Below are 23,247 nucleotides of genomic sequence, written 5' to 3' on the forward strand. Positions count from 1 at the left end.
TCTCCTGATCCAATCATGTAACCTGGTGTGATACTTTGGAATCATAGAATGCCCACAGTGCACAGGAAGGTAATTTGGCCCATTGAGTCTGCACCGACCCCATTTTCACTCCTAGCAGGGCATTCCATCCAGGACCTATTCCTGCAACCTCGTTCATCCACTCCACCAATTCCCTCAATCCACCTAAACTACACATCTCGGGACATCATGGGGCAATATAGCATGGCCAATCCACCTAACCTGCACATCTCTGGACAGTGGGAGGAAATCGGAGCACCCGGGGTGAACCCACACAGGCGCGGGGAGAACATGCAAACTCCTCACAGTCTCCCAAGGCCGGAATTGAACCCGGGTCCCTGGTGCTGTGAAGCAGCAGTGCTAACATTGTGTCACCATGCTGCCAGAATATAGATATCTTACAATTGCAACTGGCATGGCGTCAGGTTTATGTCTCACTGCACGTTACCCCAGGATCAATATCCTCTCGAAACATTACAAACCACATTTCAACAAAATACACAACAGTGGCACAGGAGGTTAGCACTTCTTCCTCACAGTGCCAGGGACCCAGGTTCAATTCCCTTGTGTCACTGTCCACGTGGAGTCTGCATGTTCTCCCCAGGTCTGTGTAGGTTTCCTCCAGGTGTTCTGGTTTTGTCTGAAAGACGTGCTGGTTAGGGTGCATTGGCCGTGCTAAATTCTCCCTCAGTGTGCCCGAACAGGCACTAGAGTGTGGCGACTAGAGGATTTTCACAGTATCTTCACTGCAGTGTTAATGTAAGCCGACTTGTGACAATAATAAAATAAACTTGCCATTCTGTCGCATTTTGCATGTGATTGGAAGCAAAACGCAAACCAGTAGATGTCCTTTAATCGTTCATTTTTAATTGCCATGCTGCTGGCCTCGAAATCCAGAGTGCTAGTGCTCATTTAAGATTCTTAAATCTTCTTGCTCAGTGCACTCTGCTTGACCCTTGACAAGGCACAAATCAATTAGTCTCAGTCACAAATACTGAGCCTGCAACAATGAGCTGATGGTGTTGGGAATCAATCTAAGCGTGAATCAGAGCCCCACATACTTGAATAAGCTCAAGAGTCCCCCGCCTCTCCCAGTGTAAAACACTCATTACCACACTCGGACTGTTTAACAGGCTATACTACACACAAACTGTATCTGATCAGTGTTCAATTTAAACAACCCCGTCCAATGGGACTCCTCCCAAAAGCCTACAGACACATGCCATTTCATTCAGAGACAAATAAAGTTGGTTTTCCAAATGCTTTTCCCTGAGAAAGAATTGGCCTCAGGTCATGTTGTCAGCTTGCCATGTGGGGTACTTCTGTGTCAAGAATTGCATTAACCATCATACTGCTAGCCGCTGTGGAACATGCACTGATGTAACAACTCCTAAATCACATCTCCTTATAATTTCCAAAATATATGAGATGCGTCCATGTTAAACCACCAATGCCTTGTACTTCAATAGAATGCCTACAGTACAGAAGGTCATTCGGCCCATCAAGTCTGCACCGACCACAACCCCACTCAGCTCCCCGCCCCACTTTACCTCCGTAAACCTACGTATTTCATAGAATCCTGACAGCACAGGAGGCCATTTGGCCTACTGAATCTGTACGGACCACAATCCCACCCCAGCCCTATACCTGTAACCCTCATTTACCCTGCTAATCCCCCTGACATTAAGGGTCAATTTATCGTGGCCAACCAACCTAACCCGCACACCTTTGGACTGGGAGGAAGCCGGAACACCCGGAGGAAACCCACGCAGACACAGGGAGAACACGCAGACTCCACATAGACAGCCACCGTAGGCTGGAATTGAACCCGGGTCCCTGGCACTGAGAGACAGCAGTGCTAACCACGGTGCCATTGCGCCACCCACTTGCTCATCTCTTGTCACAACAGGACTCTAACGCACAGGCAAACTTTTCACAACTGAAACATGACCCAAATTGAAGGCCCGCAGTACAGTCTGGAATGGACATCGGATTCAGTATTCACACTGCACCTTGGCCAAAGAATTCCCTTTTGCTCTCCAAACAAAACAAAAAACAATTTAACTGGACAGCTTTCTTTTAAAAAGAAGCCAACAGCTGTGTCCAGACTTTTCTAAAATTCCAATCCCTGGCATCTTCCCAGTTCGTATCATCTTCTTCAGCCTCGCAATTATTCAAGATCCCTGTACTCATCCAGTTCAGGTCGCCTACGCATTCCCAGTTCCATCAGTGCATCAGTGGTTGCCATGCCTTCATCTGCCTTGAACCAAAGCTCTGGAGTTCCCTCCCTCCTTCGCTCTCTCTCTCTCTCCCTTCTCTTAAGATCTACTCATTTGATCAAATAATTGGTCATCTGTCCTCATTTCTCCTTCCCTCTTTGTCAAATAATGTATCATAGTACTCCCGCAAAGGGCCACAGGATGCTTAAGTCACTTGTAAGTTCAAATTGTTGACTTAAGCGATTCACCAAGGCTCCTTCAACAGCACCTTCCAAACCCCTGATGTCTACTATCTAGGACAAAGGCAGCAGATGCATGGAAACACTATCACCTGCAAGTTCCCCTCCAAAGCACACACCATCCTGACTTGGAAATATAATCACGGTCCCTTCACAGCTGCTGGGTCAAAATCCTGGAATTCCCTCCCAAATAGCACTGTGGGTGGACCTGGCGCAAGAAGCTGGCGTACCATCATGGTCGCACTCAGGACCCTGTATCCCCCCCAATAAACTCCCTCTGACTCTGATCACAACATGAAGGAAAAGGAGAAGGATGATGATCCAGATCGGAAGGAGAAAAAGTTCAATTAGGGAAGGGCAATAAACATCTTGAACAAACAAATAAAAAAGAGACTGGCAGCCTCACCTCTCAGTTACTGATCTCAATCACACAACCTGAAAATGTCAGTGTCCCTCACTGGTCTACAGCAAAGAATACAGAACAGGGTGGAGTTTCTGGAAAATAATGTATTGCAAACGAACAAGAGTCTGGGAAAGTAGTGCTCTTGAACTATTGAGTAATAATTGGGTCTCTTGAGTCTGTTCTACCATTCGTTAAGATCTTGGCTGATCACACTGTGACCTCAACTCCACTTTCCTGTCCGCCCTCCAATTAACCCTTAGACTCCCCTCACCCCTCAGAAAAATGTACCCAACTCTGCTTTGGATAATTTCAGTGACTCGGCCTCTGCATCAGAACACGGGAGTCACAAGAACGTCTCGCTCCATTCCCCAACCCTGTCCCTGCCGAAACTGCCAGCCATGTCTTTCTTCCCTCTAGGCCTGACTATCCCAAAGCGCTCCTGGTTAGTCTCCCTCATCCTACCCCATGTAAACCTGACACATCAAGATCAGCAGGGGATGAGCTGAGACAGGGACAGGGTTGGGGAATGGAGCAAGATGGTTTTGTGACTCCCGCGTTCTGATCCAGAGGCTGAGTCACTGAAATTATTCAAAGCAGAGTTGGGTAGATTTTTTGATGGATGATGGGAGTCGAAGGGTTAATTGGAGGGCGAACAGGAAAGTGGAGTTGAGGTCACTATGTGATCAGCCAAGATTTTAACAAATGGCAGAACAGGCTCAAGGGTCCCAATTATTATTCAATACTTCAAGAGCACTACTTTCTCAGACTCTTGTTTGCTTGCAATACATTAGTTTCCAGAAACTCCACCCTGTCGTGTATCCTTTGCTGTAGACGGGTGGCGGACACTGCCATTTTCGGGAGGTGTGATTGAGATCAGTAACAGAGAGGTGAGGCTGCGGCTCTCCTTTTTATTTATTTGCACCAAATCCCATTCTTCTAATCGCTCCTCTGCTCACTGGTCGGCACCGGCTGCTGGGCACACAACACTCTGATCTTAAAAATGCTCACCCTTGTGTTTAAATCTCTCCACGGCTTCACGCCTTCCTATCACCTCCATTAACCCCACAACCCTCTGAGGTAGCTTTGCTCCTCCAACTCCATCTGCTGGAGAACCCCCAATTTTAATAGTCCTACTACTGGTGGTCTCGCCCTCAGCTGCATAGGCCCCAAGCTCTGGAATTCCTTCTCTAACCATGTCCATCTTTCTCACACACACTCACTCGCATTTTCCCCACCTCTCGCTCACACTCCTGTAAAAGAAAAATTTAAGGAGCAACCTACATCGCAGCTAAGCCACACAATATTTACTGTATTTTGGGCTTACAGTGGCCATTGGGGTGATCAGAAGGATCTACTCAAAGTTGTTCTGTTACAGCCATCTTTTATACAGATCTAATCATACGAGTACCTTCAAGTCTATACAGATTTAATCGCATCAGCTGACTTTTATACAGGTCTAATCAGATGAGTATATTCAATTTTGTACAAATCTAATCACATTCCTCAATACAATGGATTTTTTACCTTGTTTATCCAATAGGTCTTTACTAGAATACAATTATATCCATAACTAAATTACTTATGTGGTTGTAGCTTTCTTTTCTTCCCCCAAAGCATTCCATTCTTTGTACACTTTCATTTTATTCAAGTCATGCTATCCTCTCTAACCCCTGTCCTGCCATACTAATCCATATTCTCTGAGTTACCCCTTTATTTACACTCTACTTCCTCATCCTTTAAGATGCTCACTCAAAATCTACCTCTTTGAACAACGTTTTAGTCATCGGCCCTACTGTCTCCTTACTCAGCATCAACTGTCGTTTTAAAATGGGACATTTTTTAAATGAAGTTGTTGCATTTGTTTATCGAATTTCAAAATTATTTAAAACAAAGAGGAAAAAATAGCAGGGCGGAGGGGGAAAGTCATTTCTGACTCATTCCACTGGACCAGAAATTTACGAGCACCTCCAAGTTCCCTGAATAAGCAAGCTCTGGGCATTTGAAGGAGCTATAATTGTGAGCCATTAAGAACCGGGCTATGTCAGTTCCATGACACTAGCAGAATCGGACATGGTACTCTGCACAGCAGAACAACTGGACAAAAAAGCTGAACTGCAGAGTGAGAGTGACTTTGATTTCAAGGAAGCATTTGATTTGATTTATTATTGTCACGTGCATTAGTATACAGCGAAAAGTATTATTTCTTGAGCGCTATACAAACAAAGCATATTAATAGAGGAGAAAGTGTAAAATCCAGCCAAAGCTAAGGTGTAGAGAAAGATCAACTTAGAGCAAGGTAGATCCATGCAAAAGTCTGATGGCAGCAGGGAAGAAGCTGTTCTTGAGTTGGTTGATACGTGACCTCAGACATTTGTTTCCTTTTCCCAACAGAAGGTGGAAAAGAGAATGTCCGGGGTGCGTTTAATTATACTGGCTGCTTTTCTGAGGCAACTGGAAGTATAGACAGTGCCAATGGATGGGAGGCTGGTTTGCGTGATGGATTGGGCTACATTCATGACCTCTTGTAGTTTCTTGTGGTCTTGGGCAGAGCAGGAGCCATACCAAGCTGTGATACCAAGAATGCTTTCTGTGGTGCATCTGTAAAAGCTGGTAAGAGTCGTAGCCGACATGCCAAATTTTCTTTTGATTGAGTGTGGCATCAAGGAATGCTAGCAAAACTGGAATCAATGGGAATCAGGGGAAACTCTCCACTGGTTGGAGTCATACCTGGCACGAAGGAAGACAGTTGTGGCTGGTGGAGGTCAATCATCTCAGCTCCAGGAATTTACTGCAGGGGTTCCTCAGGGTAGTGTCCCAGGCCCAACCATCTCCAGCTGCTTCATCCACGACTTTCCCTCCATCATAAGGTCGGTAGTGGCGATATTTGTAGATGGCTGATTAATGTTCAGTATCATTCACAACTCCTCAGATACTGAAACAGCTTATGTCCAAAAACACCAAGACATGGACAATATCCAGGCTTGGGGTGAAAAGTGGCAAATAACATACATGCCACGCAAGTGCCAGGCAGTGGCAATCTCCAACAGAAAGGCTTGAAACATCATCATTTGACATTCAAGCATTACCACCACTGAATCTCCCACTATCCTGGGAGTTACCGTTGATCAGGAGCTGAACTGAACTAGCCATATAAAGACTGTGGTTACAAAAGCAGATCAAAGGCTAGGAATCCTGCAGCGAGTCATTCACCTCCTGTCCACCTCAAAGCCTGTCCACTATCTACAAGGCACAAGTCAGGAGTGTAATAGAATACTCTCCACTTGCCTGGATGAGTACTGCTTCAACAACGCTCAACACCGTCCAGGATAAAGCAGCCCACTTGATTGACACCCCTTCCACTAATATTCAATCTATCCACCACCAACAAACAGTAACAACCATGTGTACCATCTACAAGATACAGGAACACACCAAGGCTTCTTAGGCAGCACCTTCCAAACCCACAATCCCGACAAATCTACAAGGACAAGGGCAGCAGATACCTGGGAACACCACCACCTAAAAGGTATCCTCCAAGTCACTCACCATCCCAAATTGAAATCACCATTTTTTTCACTGTTGCTGGATCTAAATCCTGGAACTCCTTCCCTAACAGCACTGTTGGTGTACCTACATTTGAGCAAATGTAGCTGTTCAAGGCGGCAGCTCACCACCACCTTCTCAAGGGCAATTCATTTAGTTTATCTGTCTCACAATAGGCTTACATTAACACTGCAACGAAGTTACTGCGAAAATCCCCTAGCCACCACACTTCAGTGCCTGTTTGAGTACACCAAGGGAGAATTTAGCATGACTGATCAACCCAACCAGCATGTCTTTCAGACTGTGGGAGGAAACCAGAACACCTGGAGGAAACCCAGGCAGACACAGGGGGACTCTGCACAGACAGTGACCCAAGCCAGGAACTGTGAGGCAGCAGTTCTAACCACTGTGGTTAATCCCTGGAATTAGCGATGGGCAATAAATGCTGGCCCAACCGGCAATGCCCACATCTCATAAAATGAATAAAGACACAAACACTCCTGCCACTTGAAAACACCACCTGCCGCACGTGAGTCACCGGTACAGTTACCCAACTGTGACAGGCACCAAGTGATCAGATGCAGCGCAAAAATGTTAACCAGTGGGTGAATACAGGCATATTGACTGAAGCCTGGCTACTTGTTTTTCAGCTCGAAGGCTGAGAAAGTAACTTCTCCTTCCCTCTAGTATGGCAACAACAACAGTAACACTACATTAAAGGTGTTATATAAATGAGATTATACGACATGTTGATGAAATGTCACAACATTGTTTGGCGGGATGCTTGAGTCTACTTCAAAGCCTCGAGATCAGAATTCCGCCAAATCATCCCGTCAAAGGCAATTGCTGCAGAAAACCTTTGAATTTTATAAGATGCATTTGGATTGCAGTTGGGAAAATACATGAGGAAGAAGGATACTTTTTTTTAAACACCATCCTTGATGTTACAAAGCCAATGCTCAGAATGGATTGGGCAAATTCAAATCTATTCCTCGTCTGCTCTATTTCAACCCAATTCAAAGTTCCTACAAGAAAGACAAATAAAGAGCCAAGCTGACAAGGTAAGGCATTGCATCCCATCTTCAAAATTTGTTTAAAGTTTATTTATGTGTGTCACAAGTAGGGTTACATTAACACTGCAATGAAGTTACTGTGAAAATCCTTTAGACGCCAACTTCCGGCACCTGTTCGCGTACACAAAGGGAGGATTGAGCATGGCCAATGCACCTAACCAGCACTTCTTTGGACTGTGGGAGGAAACCGGAACATCCGGAGGAAACCCATGCAGACACAGGGAGAAGCTGCAGACTCTGCACAGACAGTGACCCAAGGCCGGAATCGAACCCGAGTCCCTGATGCTGTGAGGCAGCAGTGCTAACCACTGTGCCACCCTGGGTACAAACGATGTAGGTAGAAAGAGGGATGAAGTCTTGCAGGCAGAATTTAGGGAGCTAGGAAAGTGGCAGCTAGGAATCTCTGGATTACTCCCAGTGCCATGTGCTCATAAGTATGGACAAGTAAAGCAAAGAACAAAGAAAATTACAGCACAGGAACAGGCCCTCCAAGCCTGCACCGAAAATGCTGCCCATCTGAACTAAAACCACCTACCCATCCGTGGACCATATCCCTCTATTCCCATCCTATTTGTGTATTTGTCATTCCATTCCCTTAAAAATTACTATTGTATCTGCTTCCACCGCCTCCCCCGGCAGCGAGTTCCAGGCACCCACCACCTTCTGTGTAAAAAATCTGCCTTGTATATCTCCTTTAAACCTTGCCCCTCGTGTCTTAAATCTATGCCCCCTAGTAATTGACTCTTCCACCATGGGAAAAAACTTCTGACTATCCACTCTGTCCGTGCCCCTCATAATCTTGTAGACTTCTATCAGGTCGCCCCTCAACTCCATCATTCCAGTGAGAACAAATCAAGTTTCTCCAACCTCTCCTCATTAGTATGGAGGGCATGACCTAGACAACATCCTGGTAAATCTTTTCTGTACCCTCTCCAAAGCCTCCACATACTTCTGGTAGTGTGGCGACCAGAATTGAACACTATATTCTAAGTGCGGCTTAACTAAGGTTCTACAAAGCTGCAACATGACTTGCCAATTGTTAAACTCAATGCCCTGGCTGTTGAAGGCAAGTATGCTGTATGCCTTCTTGACTACCTTCTTCACCTGCATTGCTACTTTCTGTGGCTTGTGTACCTGTACACCCAGATCCCTTTGCTTATCAATACTCTGAAGGGTTCTGCCATTTACCGTATATTTTCTCTCTGTACTAGACCTTCCAAAATGCATTACTTCACATTTGTCCACAATTGATCTTAGTCAAAAGATATTTAAGGGCAGGTAGATTGGGTGAGATGAAGGAGCTGGGGGGAGACTCATTAGGGGCACAAACTCTGGTTGAATGGCCTGGTTCTACACTCTGAAAGTCCCCGTTAAACAAAAATGAACAAAACCATTAACTGCTTATTTTTCCCGTGTATTACTTTTTCTAAACAATGTGAAGATAATAGCAGTAGTGTAATTTCAAATGATTGATAAACCAGGGTTACTGACAAGGATAAACATGCAATTGTATTGTTTTGGAGTTGGTGTAGACCTTAAGCAAGCTATGTTTATAACAAGAATGTATAGAAACATCAACATTTTGCTCACAACGAAACTTACGAAATACATCTAACTCTTCTGAGTTTAAAGCAATGCCCAATATTCCCATCATCACGTGCAAATCTGACCAAGGCAAATGATGGTCCATTGGATATTTGTTTGAAAAACAAAAGGACTTGCATTTATATGGTGCCTTTCATGATCACCCAACCTTTGCGGCCAATAAAGTATATTTGAAAAGTAGGCATTGCTGTCAGGTAGGAAACATGTAGCCAATTTGCGCACAGCTAACTCCCACGAACAGCAATGTCCTAATGAGTGGGTAACCCGCTTGTTCTGTGATGAGGGATGAATGTTGGCCAAAGACATAGGGCGAACTCCCCGCATCCTCTTCGCGGGATCTTCTACAACCACGGAGGGCTAAACATCTCATCTGACATGCTGATTCAATACTTGTCAACTCCCGCATGGTACAAAGAGACAGTGAGGGAGAATGACATTTTGTGATGAAGGGCACTTTGGCAAGAAAGTCACTCCATTTGATCATTGGAAATAAGAGGTACTGGATGGATTATTGGGCCATAACTTCAGCAAGGAATCTAGATGGCGAGCAAACCTGGAAAACAAACCTTGTGTGTGTTCTAGCAGTGTGTTGAAGCCTAGATTTGATAGTGAAAGGAGCAAGAGAGGGAACAAAGCAGGAAACAGTGATTTTACTCCATTGCAGTACTGAGGGTGTGCTGCATTGTTGCATTTGCCATTTTTCCAATGAGACCTTAAACCAAGGCCTGATCTGCCCTCTCAAGTGGGCACCAAAAGGCTCCGAGACACTATTTGAAGACTGACACGTTGGAATTCTCATGCCTTTTGACCAACTTACTAACATCACTTGACCATATTATTTTGGCATTTGTGGGATCGTGCTATGCGCGTAAATTTGCTTCCATATTTCTCTAAAGCAGTTACATTTTACTGCTTCTGGGAAGGGACAAATCGAAAGCAGATAGCAAAGCCTGTGGCCCCGACAGCGTACGTCAAAAACGTTTATTAAAGTTCATTTATAAGTGTCACAAAAAGCTTACATTAATATTGCAGTGAAGTCACTGTGAAAATCCCCCTAGTCGCCAAACTCTGGCACTTGTTCGGGTACACTGAGGGAGAATTTAGCGTGGCCAATGCATCTAACTAGCATGGCTTTCAGACTGTGGGGGGAAATCAGAGCACCCGGAGGCGGCCCACACAGACACGGAGACTCCGCACAGACAGTCACCCAAGCTGGGAACTGAACCCATGTTCCTGGTGCCGTGAGGCAGCAGTGCTAATCACTGTGCCGCCCCAGGGGCCACAGTAAGAAAATGGTATCTGATTCAACTCAAACTGTGTCGGGGATCTGCTAAATGGAATCTAATCTACAAACCAACAGATACTCAAATCTAACTGGTTCTTTGAGAAATGTTGCTGTAACCATTCCAGTACAGGCTATATGCTACACTTATAGGGTGACCGTGCGGAGTCTGCACATTCTTCCCGTGTCTGTGTGGGTCTCCTCCAGGTGCTCTGGTTTCCCCCCACAGTCCAAAAGCCATGCTAGTTAGATGCATTGGCCAAGCTAAATTCTCCCTCAGTGTACCCAGACAGGCACCGGAGTGTGGCGACTAGGGGGATTTTCACAGTAACTTCAGTGCAGTATTAACGTAAGCCTTTTTGTGAAACACTTATAAACTTTAATAAACGTTTTTGACGTACGATGTTGGGGTCACAGACTTTGCTATCTGCTTTCGATTTGTCCCTTCCCAAAAGCAGTAAAATGTAACTGCGAAGAGGAGGCGGGGAGTTCGCCCTATGTCTTGGCCAACATTCATCCCTCATCACAGAACAAGCGGGTTACCCACTCATTAGGACATTGCTGTTTGTGGGTTTTTCCTTTATCAATAACATCAACTTTACCATGATGCACCGTCTCACAAAGGAATGGCAATGCCTGAAACCAATGTGGGGATCTTTAGTCGAGTAGCTTCACACCGCTTTGGTGGTACACTATCTGGCAACCTACATGAGGTAAAATGTCCCCATAAGTGAACCCACTCAATTCCGGAATCAACCTAGTGAATCTCCTCTGCACCCCCTCCAGTGCCAGTATATCCCTCCTCAAGTAAGGAGACCTAAACTGTACGCAGTACTTCACATGTGGCCTCACCAGCACCTTATACAGCTACAACACAACCTTGCTGTTTTTAAACTCCATCCCTCTAGCAACGAAGGACAAAGTTCCATTTGCTTTCTTAATTAACTGCTGCATCTGCAAACCAACTTTTTGTGATTCCTGCACAGGGACACCCAGGTCCCTCTGCACAGCAGCAGGCTGCAACTTTTTACCATTTAAATAATAATCCACTGTCAAAGACTACATTAACTTTAAAGAAAGAAAAGAACTTGCATTTATATAGCGCCTTTCATGACCACCCAACCTTATTTAGCTCCGATCGCAATCACAGGACAACTTTACGGCCAAGGAAAATTTTTGAAGAGTCACAGTTTGTGATGCAGGAAAAGCAACTGATAATTTGTGCACAGCAAGCTCCCATAAATCATACTTGGCAATAATGACCAGATAATTTGTATTGGCGCTGTTGGTTGAGAGGTAAATATTAGTCCAGGACACCGGGCAAAGATCCTCTGGTCTTCCTTAAAAGAGTGACACATGCCCTTTTAAGTTCACGTGAAGTGGCCTGACAAGTCGTTTGTCATCTCCTGATTAAACATCGCTGATAGTGTAGCACTCACTCAGTACTTCAGCAGAACGTCAGCTTTACTTTTTGCGCTCAAGTCCTCAAGTGGGATTTGAACCCATGACCGCCTGAGTCACAGGCATGGAATACTAACTGAGTCACAGCTCGCACTGATGTTAACATTACCCGAGAGCCAACTACAACAATGGCAATTCGTTAACAAAATAACTTGACACAAACTGGGCCAGCAATAATATATATTTTCTTCATATTTTCTTGGGCGGCATGGTGGCACAGCGGTTAGCACTGCTGCTTCACAGCTCCAGGGACCTGGGTTCAATTCCCGGATTAGGTCACTGCCTGTGTGGAATTTGCACATTCTCCCCATGTCTGTGTGGGTTTCCTCCGGATGCTCCAGTTTCCTCCCACACTCCAAAGATGTACGGGTTAGGTTGATCGGCCATGCTAAAAGTGCCCTTAGTGTCCTGAGATGCATAGGTTAGAGAGATTAGTGGGTAAATACGTAGGGGTATGAGGATAGGGAATGGGTGGGATTGTGGGCAGTGCAGACTCAATGGGCTGAATGGCCTCTTTCTGTGCTGTAGGGATTCGATTCTATTCTATTCTATTCACGTGGCTTGGTAGGCCAGCATTTATTACCCATCCCTAAATATCCTTGAGAAGGTGGTGGCGAGATGCCTTCTTATCATAGAAATCATAGAAACTCTACAGTACAGGAAGAGACCATTTGGCCCATCGAGTCCCCATTGATCAGAGTCCCACCCAGGCCCTACCCCCATATACCTACATATTTTAACCACTAATCTCTCTAACTTACGCATCTCAGGACACTAAGGGGCAATTTTAGCACAGCTAATCAGCCTAACCTGCACATCTTTGGGAGGAAACCAGGGCGCCTGCAGACACGAGGAGAATGTGCAAACTTCACACAGACAGTGACCCAAGCCAGGAATCGAACCCAGGTCCCTGGAGCTGTGAAGCAGCAATGCTAACCACTGTGCTACCGTGCTGTTTTGGACCATGCAAGTACATCCTTCCCGTTCAGGAGAGAATTCCAGGATAGTGACCCAGTGACAGCGAAGGAACGGCGATATATTTCCAAGTCACAATGGTGAGTAGCTGGAAGAGAAATTTCTGGGTGGTGGTGTTTCTGTGTGTTTGCTGATCCTGTCCTCCTAGATGTGGGTTTGGAAGATGATGTCCAAGGAACTTTGGTGAGTTGCTGCAGTGCATCTTGTAGATGGTACACACTGCTGCCATTGTTTTTCAGTGTTGAAGGGAGTGGATATTTGCGGATGGGGTGCCAATCAAGTGGATTGTTTTGTTGTGGATGGTGTTGAACTTCTTGAATTTGTTGGAGCTGCATTCATCCAAGTGAGTGGAGAGTCTTCCATCACAGTCCAGTCTTGTAGATGATGGACAGGCTTTGGGGAGTCAGGAGGTGAGTTACCTGTTGCAGGATTCCCAGGCTCTGATCTGCACTTGGAGCCACAGTATTTATCTGGCTAGTCCAGTTCAGTTTCTGATCAATGGTAACCCCCAGGATGTTGATAGGTGAGGGAATCATCAATGGTAGTGTAATTGGATATCAAGGGGCAATGGTCAAGAGCGGCGGAAGCCTTGGGATGCAGCGGGTAGCGTCTCTGGTCTGAGTCAGAAATCCCGGATTCAAGTGGCCGGGACAGGCCACGGAAGAAGTGTTCGTGACAAGGGCAAGCAGATTGGGAATTAATCTGTTAATCCTTCCATGGCAGGCAGTCTGAGAGTTCTGATCAGGCATTAATGACAACACATCTTGCCTGTGTATGGCAGAAATCCCTTCTTAAAAAGGTCTGAGCAGGAACATATCCGACACTGGATAAACAAAGTGGAGGAGGTGATGAGGGCGCACGCACACACACACACACACACACACACACACACACACACACACACACACACACACACACACACACACACACACACACACACACACACACACACACACACACACACCAGGTTGATCCAAGCAAATGAGGTAAGAGTTTTCACCAACTATGTCAGTAGTCCAAGCAAAACTGTGTTTGAGTGAGGGGAAGGAAAGTCTTCCAGTTAGCGCAAGGGTGAAATCAATATGGAACTGTCAGACGTGATGTACACCACAGGCTCGATGCCATTCTCTGCTGGTATTAAAGCGAAAGATTAAGCAACTTCTGCTGAGAACCGCGTCTGCAGGAAATACTGTCAACTGCTGGAGTGCGAGTTCTGGGTTTTAAGCTCGAGTATCAGCTGGCTTCACTGCGCTATGGCAGCATAGGGGGAGTAGGAGGAAAAGCAACAGTGACTGGGGCTTGGAATAGTTAGGAGAACAAACAGACAGCAGGTATGAATCCAGGATAGTGGGTGGCCTCCCTGGTGCCAGGGTCAAGGATGTCATTGAGTGGTTGCAGAGCAAACTGACACGGGAGGGTGAACAGCTAGCAGCCATGGCCCAAATCCACAGAATTACTAGAGTGCAAAAAGAGGCCATTCAGCCCATCTATTCTGTACTGACCCACTGGAAGAGTGCTATGTCTAGGCCCACTCTCGTGTCCTATGCCTGTAACACTGTGCATTGATCATGGCCAACCCACTTCACCTGTACCACTCTGGACACCAAGGGTCAATTTGCCATGGCTAATCACTAATTTGCTCATGGGGACTGTGGGAGGAAACCCATGCAGATATGAGGAAAATGTTCAAACTCCACAGAGGCAGTGATCTGTGACCAGAATCAAACCAGGGTCCCTGGCACTGTGAGGCTGCAGTGCCATCCACTGTGCCACCCTTGGTACAAATGATATAGGTAGAAAGATGGATGAAGCCTTGTGGGCAGAATTTAGGCAGCTAGGAAAGCAGCAGGTAGGAATCCCTGGGTTATTCCCAGTGCCACGTGCTAATAAGTACAGAAATAGGAGCATAGGACAGATAAATGTGTGACCGGAGAGACGGAGCAGGAAAGAGAGCTTTAGATTCCTGAGGTACTCCTGGGGACGAAGTAGAAATGATCAAGAGCTTCAAATTTTTAGGTGTCCAGATCACCAAGCTGTCCTGGTCTCCTTAGGCCAGCACTATAGTGAAGAAAATCCACCAACACCTCTACTTTCTCGGAAGCTGAAGGAAATTTGGCCTGTCCTCTACGACTCTCACCAACCTTTACAGATGCACCATAGAAAGCATTTTTTCTGGTTGTATCACAGCTTGGTGTGGCTCCTGCTCTGCCCAAAACTGCAAGAAACTACAAAAGGTTGAGAATGTAGCCCAATCCATCACACAAACCAGTCTCCCATCCATTGACTGTCTACACTTCCTGCTGCCTCAGAAAAGCAGCCAGCATAATTAAGGACCCCACGCACCCCGAACATTCTCTCTTCCACCTTCTTCCATCGAGTAGAAGATACAAAAGTCTCAGAACATGTACCAACCAACTCAGACTTTTGAATGGACCTACCTCGCATTAAGTTGATCTTTACATCCTAGCTATGACTGTAACACTACTTTCTGCAATCTCTCGTTTCATTCTCTATGAACGGTATGCTTTGTTTGTATAGCATACAAGAAATAATATTTTTCACTGTACGTTAATACGTTACAATAATAAATCAAATCAAACCAAAAAATCAAATCAAAGGTGGGACTTGTACAGGACAGACAGGTTGCATCTAAATAGAACTGGGACCAGCACCCTGGCGCGGCAGTCTACTCTATGGTGCAGGGGTGAGCTATAACTAACTATAAAAGATCTGGAGGAATAAATTCGCAGGGAAATCAGAGAGTGCAAGAAGTACAGAGCAGTCATAACACAGGACTTTGGTTATCCTCATTGAAACTGGGATAGCAATGCTGTACAGGGACAAGAGTGAGATGAGTTTCTCACTGAATCATAAAGTGCAGAAGGAGGCCATTGAGCCTGTACCAAGCACAATCCCACTTATGCCCCATAAACCCATGCATTTACCCTAGCTAGCTCCCTCACACTAAAGGCAAATCCACCTAACCTACACATCTTTGGGCTGTGGGAGGAAACGGGAACACCGAGGAAACACGGGGAAGACGTACAAACTCCACACAGAAAGTGCCCCAAGCCAGGAATTGAACCCAGGTCCCTAGTGCTGTGAGGCAGCAGTGCTAACTTCCAACAATTGTTCTGAATTGTGAGAATTTTTCACATCAGCATGCTTCCAGCCCAAGAGGCATTACTAACTCCAGTGCGGGGGAACGGCGGAGGGTCAGACGGATCAAACGTGAGAAGGGAAACATTTAGAGGACACTGATGGTCGTACCATCAGGTTTAGGTTAGTTATGGAAAAGGAGGAGAAATAATCCAGGGTTCTAATAGTTACCTGGAGAAGGGTCAACCTTAGTGAGGGGAGAATGGATCTGTTCCAGGTAAATTGGCATCAAAGTTAAGCAGGCAAAGCTGAAATAGAATAATGGGTTGTCTTTAAAGAGGAGATGATTCCAGGACAGTTGAGGCACATTCCCACAAGAGTGAATGATAGGAGAAGCAAAAAGTTCCCTGGGGATGATCGAGTCGGAAAGGGGGTGCATGACTGATGCCTGGTTGGTATACAAGTGAGAACCAGGCTGTATATAGAAAGTTCAGAGGGAAAGTGAAGAACGAAATGAGAAAGATAAAGAGAGAGTGCAAGGAGAGACTGGCCACTAACTTAAAAAGGAATCCAAAAGTTTTCTTTGAGCACATAAATAGTACCCAGAGGGATGGCGCAAATGAAAAGCCTTTATTGAGGAAGAAGCATAGACCAAAGTCATAGAGAAAGAGGAGGCAGTTGAGACACTGGTTGGGGTAAAATTGGCAAAGACGAGGTTTAGAAAGGCTGGATGTACCTAAAGTTGATAAGTCACTAGCACAAGGTGGCCGCATCTGAGGCTACTGAGGAAAATAAGGGAGAAAATTGCTCAGTTAATGGCCACAATCTTGTTCGGAAAAGGATGCAATGGTGAACAGGGCAACATAGGCGAGTCAGTTTAACCTTGGTGGTTGGGAAGCTGTTAGAGGTGATAAGGAGGGACAAAATTAACGGTCACTTGGACAGTTCTGTACAAATAAAAGGAAGAGGTGTTCAAAAACCATGCAGGGTTCAGGTAGAATAGACAATAGACACCGTTCTCACAGGCAGCAGACACTGGTATGAAACGATTGGCAAAAAAAAAATGAAGGGGGATATGGGAAAAGCTTTTTTCTTTAAATGCAGCAGTGAGTGGCTGGAACCTGGAATGCACTGTCTGAGAGTGTGGGGGAGACAGATTCACACAGCGAGTGGTTAAAACCTGGAACGCATTGTCTGACAGTCTGTTGGAGACAGATTCGCACAGCAAGTGGTTAGGATCTGGAATGCACTGTCTGAGAGTGTGATGGAGACAGATTTAGACAGCGAGTGGTTAGGATCCGGAATGCACTGTCTGAGAGTTTGCTGGTGACAGATTCACACAGCAAGTGGTTAGGATCTGGAATGCACTGTCTGACAGTGTGGAGGAGACAGATTTACACAGCGCATGATCAGGATCTAGAATGCACTGTTTGTGAGTGTGGTAGAGACAGATTCACACCAAGTGGTTAGGATTTGGAATAAGGATTTGTTAAAGGCAAATGGTGCTCAACTCACTTGACTGAGGCAATGACAGAGAGGGTTGATCGATGGGGTTGATGTAGTGCACACATGGACTTTCAAATGTTGGGTAGCAAAGTGCTACATCATAGTCTTGTCATTAACATTGAAGCCCGTGGAATAAAAAACAGTGACGAGTGACATGGAACAGACAGCAGTGGTGAAGCATTGTTTCTCAGACTAGAGCTAGGGTTCTCCAGGGGCCACTTCTATGTTATTGAGATATATGTTAATGGGTGCAATCTCAATATTTATAAATGATGCACAATTTGGAGATATAGTGATCTCTGAGGAGGAGGACTTTGGGAGATTTCATGGGGAAATAGACAAGTTGGCAGAAGGGGCAGGTGTGTGACAGGTGAAATTTAATGTAGAGGTGTGTGGAGGGATAGACTTCAGTTGGAAGAATGCAGAGTCAATATAAAATGGGGTGGCACAGTGGTTAGCCCTGCTGCCTCACAGTCCCAGGGATCCGAGTTCAATTTCCAGCTTGGGTCACTATCCGTGTGGAGTCTGCACATTCCCCCCATGTCTGCATGGGTTTCCTCCCACAGTCCAAAAGATGTGCTGATAGCGTCTACTGACCATGCTCAATTCTCCCTCAGTGTACCTGAACAGGTGCCGGAGCGTGGCAACTAGGGAATTTTCACAGTAACCTCATTGCAGTTAATCTAAGTGTACTTGTGAGTAATAAATAAAATATATGACTTTCTCCTCCAGTGTTCTCCCCTAGTGGCATGTGCTCCTTTAGTTGCAGCATTTTAAAGGTTGGCCCATTGCTGAAAGCTCCCACCAGCATATGTCCAATACAAGCCTATTTGTGACACTAATAAATAAACTTAAATGAAGGGTACAATTCTAAAGGAGGCACAGGAGCAGAGGGACCAGGGTGCATTATGTGCATAAATCATCGAAAGTGACAGGGAAAGTTAAGCACACAGGATCCTGGGTTTTATTACTAGGGCACAGGGTTCAAAAACAAAAGAAGTAATGATGAACTTTTAGAAAACCCTAGTTCAGCCTTAACAGTCCAATTCTGGGCAGTGCACTTTGGGAAAGATGAGAAGGCTTTGGAGAGGGTGCAGAAAGGATTCCTGACAATTGTCTCAGGGCTGAGGGATTTCAGTTACATGGCTCGATTGGAGACACTGAGTTTGTTCTCCTTGGAGAACAGAAGGGTGGGATGACATCTGACAGAGGTGTTCAAAAACTGTGCAAGGTTCAGACAAGCAGACACTGTTCTCACAGGCAGAAGAGTCAAGAACTTGGGGATTCTGATTTGAAATTATTGGCAAAAAACTGAAGGCAGATGTGGAAAATCCTTTTTTTAAAAACGTAGCAGCAAATGGTTAGGTTTACACAGAGTATGGTGGAGGCAGAGTCACATAAGTGGTTAGGATCTGGAATGCACTGTCTGAGAGTGTGGTGGAGACAGATTCACACATGGCTGTCAAAAGCACCAGAACGGAGGAACAAAAATTGCAGGGCTTGGGAGTGCGTGAAGCTGAGTCAAGCTTGCAGAGCTGACACAGACAATGTGGGCCAAATGGCCTCCATCTGTGCTGTAACCATTCCAGGATGCTTCAAGTGCAGCTAGACACTCAACTGGAACCGCATAGCTTTGCTTTGAGTCAATTACCAAGACACTATAGTTCATGTTCTGTGAGGTTACACTGAAAAGTTTCAGCAGTTACTTTGCAACACACACTACTAGCACCAACTTACATGCAAGCAAAATGTGAATGCCAATTAACTTGCGTATGGTAGTAACTGGGTAATATTCTTCAGGACAGACAGACCGAGGGCGAAAATACATAAATATGACAAGAGCAGAAACAGGCACCTTAAACCTGGTGTTGTCAGACTTCTTACTAAGAGCAGAAACGCCAGTATCACCTGCAAACTAGTCCTTCTACAAACTACTGAGCTCAACACAAGTTCAGAATGTACAAACACACATAGAAGAAAGAAGTAGCAATGAAGGCTGACTGCAGCAATCAGCTGTCAAGTCAATTTTACTCCCCCGCCCCCTTTACCCGGGCTGTTTCTTAGCCAAATGGAAATTGTCTCCAGCACCCGTGCACATCTCCTTTTGAAAATTCTGCAATTCCAACCCCTCCCCTGTACCTGGGGGGGGGAGAGAGGGGTCAATATTTTCCTGGTCCTGGAGAAACACCTTTAACCACCACCCCCCATTCTATCAGCACGTTTCCGCGAAAGTGTTTTAATGTACGCATACACAAATATAATGTCACGGGAGGGGTTAGGTTTGCACGCCGCGCGCCTCTAAAATCACCACGCGCTGCAATTGCATCCCTGTCCCGGGCAACGTTCCATTCCCATTGTGACGTGTGGTCAGTGTATCCCCCCGATCCCCGGGCAACGTTCCATTCCCATTGTGACGTGTGGTCAATGTATTCTCCCCGATCCCCGGGTATCGTTCCGTTCTCATTGTGACGTGTGGGAAATGTATCCCCCCGATCCCCGGGCAACGTTCCATCCCTGCTCCTTACCCGCTGGGCACCACTTGGCCCGGCTGCCAGCACAGCTCCTTGACCACCCCGGCCCGGTCCGACTTCACCCTCTTTTCCTGCGGCCGGGGCCTTTCGCGCTCGGCGCCGCTCTCTTGCTCCACGGGGAGGCAGTGAGCCAGCACCGTGCCGATCTGTACCGGCCAGCCCACCCGCACACTCCACTCCAGCAGCCGCAGGGGTCGGGAGCCCGGGGCCGCCACCTCCAGCACGGCCCGGGCTGTTGTTGCTGCTGCTGCGGTGCTAGTAGCACCGGGTCCAGTTCCAGCCCCGGCCGCCGGACCATCCCGATTCTGCTCCTGGTCTTGGTCCCGGTCCGGCTCCCCCGCCTCCGCCATCTTCTAACCGCTGGGGAAAGGAAGGAGGGGGAGAGGAAAATGCAATCTCTCCCTTTTTAATGTAAAAACACACAAATCCTCGGCGTGCGGACACGGAAATGTTCAAAGGCAAAAGTGCAGTAAAAAGGTTCACTCTTCCCGCCTGTAAACAGGAAATAATACGCCCGGAGCCTGCACAGGGAACTTCCGGTACACATGCATGGATCTTACAGTATGTCTTCCGACCTCACTGTCCCATTGCACAGCAACAGCCCCGACTGCAAACTCTTATCTTGCAACGTGTCCCTGTGCCTGCAGCAGCCGCGTACGCTAAAATATCCATCTGCTTCCCTGTCTTGTCTTTGCATTCAAGAGAGCTGAACCAATAGCTCCAATAAAGCTGACAACATCTCCCCCAGACTATTGACAGGTCGAAAACACCGCTCTTGACAGGTGGAAAGGAGGGGTTACACTGAAAGTGTACTGGGACACAGGCTTATCATGAGTGGACCTTTTGCCAGTTTGCCCTAGAGTCTCCCAGATAGTGGCCATAAGTGACTCAGAAGAAAAATCACTTGGGGGTGGGAGGAATTACTTTTTTTAAAAAAAGAAACAGAAACTAGAAGCAGGAATGGGCCATTCGGCCCTTCACGCCTGTTCCACCATTCATTTTGATCTTGGCTGCTCATCAAATTCAATATCCTGATCCCTCCTTCCCCCCCCCCCCGATATCTCTTGATCCCTTTAGCCCCAAGAGCTATATCTAAAGTAAAGTTTATTTATTAGTCACAAGTAAGGCTTATGTTAACACTGCAATGAAGGTATTGGGTAAATCGCCTGATTTCTTGAAATCACACAGTGTTTTGGCCTCAGGAAAAAAAATTGGGCAAAAAAATTTTTAGAATGCTATCATTTGTATTGTTGGTGGGGAAGAAAAGTTTCTCAGGCCAGGACACTTTGGATCTGGTGAAACCTCTGAGTTTACATTAGCCAAAGTTTGCAGCCCTGAGGTGCCAGCTGAACTGTTTCCCATCCAATCACTGTGGCATGGAAGGAGCCAGGGGGCGCAGGGAGACCACGAAGGGCATTCAAGCCATTGATCAGGTCAGCTTCTCGAGCCATCCTAGAATCATAGAACCTCTACAGTATAGAAAGAAGCCATTTGGCCTATCAAGTCTGCACCAACTCTCTGAAGATTAGGTGCAATGGCCATGCTAAGTTCTTCCTCAATGTGCGCGAACAGGTACCGAAGTGTGGCAACTAGGGGATTTTCACAGTAACTTCATCGCGGTGTTAATGTAAGCCCACTTGTGACATTAATAAATAAACTTTAATCTTATGTGCTGCCTGTACTGCACCACTTCAGAACTAAAGGTCTTTCCCTCTTCATAAACTGAAACCTATCCACCTCAGTGGCAAGGTGGCACAGTGGTTATCTCTGCTGCCTCACAGCACCAGGGACCCAGATTAAATTCTGACCTTGAGTGACTATATTGAATTTGCATGTACTCCCAATATCTGTGTGGGTTTCCTCTGGGTGCTCCAGTTTCCTCCCACATGTGCGGATTAGGTGGATTGGTCATGCTAAATTGCTGCTTAGTATCAGGGGAATGAGCTAAGTTGGACACAAAGGGTTGTGGGGATAGGGCCTGGGTGGGATTGTGGTCGGTGCAGATTTGATGGGCTGAATGACTTCCTTCTGCACTGTAGGGATTCTATGTTTCTATGTATGTGCAAACTCTACACAGTCACCTGAGGCTGGAATTGAACCCAGTTCCCTGGCACTGTGAGGCAGCAATGCCAACCACAGTGCCTTCCAGTCTATTATAGAAGAAATCGGAACAGATAAAAAGTACACCTTGCAAAGGTAATGAACAAGAGAAATAGGAGCAGAAGTAGATAATTCAGCCCATTGAGCTTGCTCCACCATTCAATCAGATCATAGCTGATGTGATTGTGACCTTAAACTTTGCTTTCCTGCCTGTCCCCACTCCCCCCAACACAACCTTGACTCCCCAGTCGATCAAAAATCTAACTGTCTAAAGAGCTTGTCGTATGAGAAACAGTTGAGGATTCTGGGTCTGTACTCGTTGGAGTTTAGAAGGATACTGCGAGGCCTGGTTAGAGTGGGTGTGGAGAGGATGTTTTCACTAGTAGGAAAAACTAGAACCAGAGGGTGCAACCTCAGGCTAAGAGATGATCCTTTAAAGTAGAGATGAGGACGAATTTCTTCAGCCAGAGAGTGGTGAATCTGTGGAACTCTTTGCTGCAGAAGGCTGTGGAGGCCAGGCCATTGAGTTTCTTTAAGACAGAGATAGATAGGTTCTTGATTATTAAGGGGATCAGTGGTTATGAGGAAAAGGCAGGAGAATGGGGATGAGAAAAATATCAGCCATGATTGAACGGCAGAGCAGACTCGATGGGCCGAGTGGCCTAATTCTGCTCCTAGGTCTTATTGTCTTATGGTCTTGAGTGAATTGAATGACCCAGCCTCTGGGGAAGAGATTCCCAAACACTAATGACTCTCCGAGAGAAGAAATCCTTCCTCAACTCCATCTTAAATAAAAGGTCGATTATTTGGAGACCCTGCCCCCAGTTTTAGATTTTCCCCACCAGCGGGAACATCCTATCAGCCTCCACCCTGTCAAGACCCCTCAACTTAATGAAAAGTGATGGGAATTGCAGAAGATTAGGATCAAAGGGTTTCTGAGGCCAACCACTGGGTGATTTTGATACTTTATTCACAGAAGGGCTTCCATCCTTGCCATTTTGACTCTATGAGGTTGTGTGAAATATTTTAAATAGGATTTCTAAAATGGTCTTACAATTTTTAACAGCTTGAAAAGGTCTGGTTAAACAGCAAATTAAACGTTATGAATTGAAATATTTACTGTATATTTACTGTATATGCCCACAATCACAAAACTAACAAGTCTTAAATAAAAACAACAAAGCGGTGGAAAT

At 46.0% G+C, this 23,247-nt stretch overlaps 1 protein-coding gene across 1 annotated transcript in view; it reads right to left on the reverse strand.

Moving 5' to 3' along the window:
• ctdp1 (CTD (carboxy-terminal domain, RNA polymerase II, polypeptide A) phosphatase, subunit 1) overlaps positions 1-20,711 on the reverse strand; it is a 299,871-nt gene extending 279,160 nt beyond the window's left edge. Inside the window, exon 1 of the mRNA XM_080193894.1 lies at positions 19,949-20,711. Within this exon, the coding sequence (XP_080050020.1) occupies positions 19,949-20,304 (356 nt within the window). The 5' untranslated portion in view covers positions 20,305-20,711. The remainder of the gene's footprint in view (positions 1-19,948) is intronic.
• Between the last annotated feature and the right edge of the window lie 2,536 nt (positions 20,712-23,247).

Source organism: Carcharhinus amblyrhynchos, chromosome 8 (genome assembly GCF_965287045.1).
Source record: "Carcharhinus amblyrhynchos chromosome 8, sCarAmb.v2.hapA, whole genome shotgun sequence".
Taxonomy (NCBI): Eukaryota; Metazoa; Chordata; class Chondrichthyes; order Carcharhiniformes; family Carcharhinidae; genus Carcharhinus; species Carcharhinus amblyrhynchos.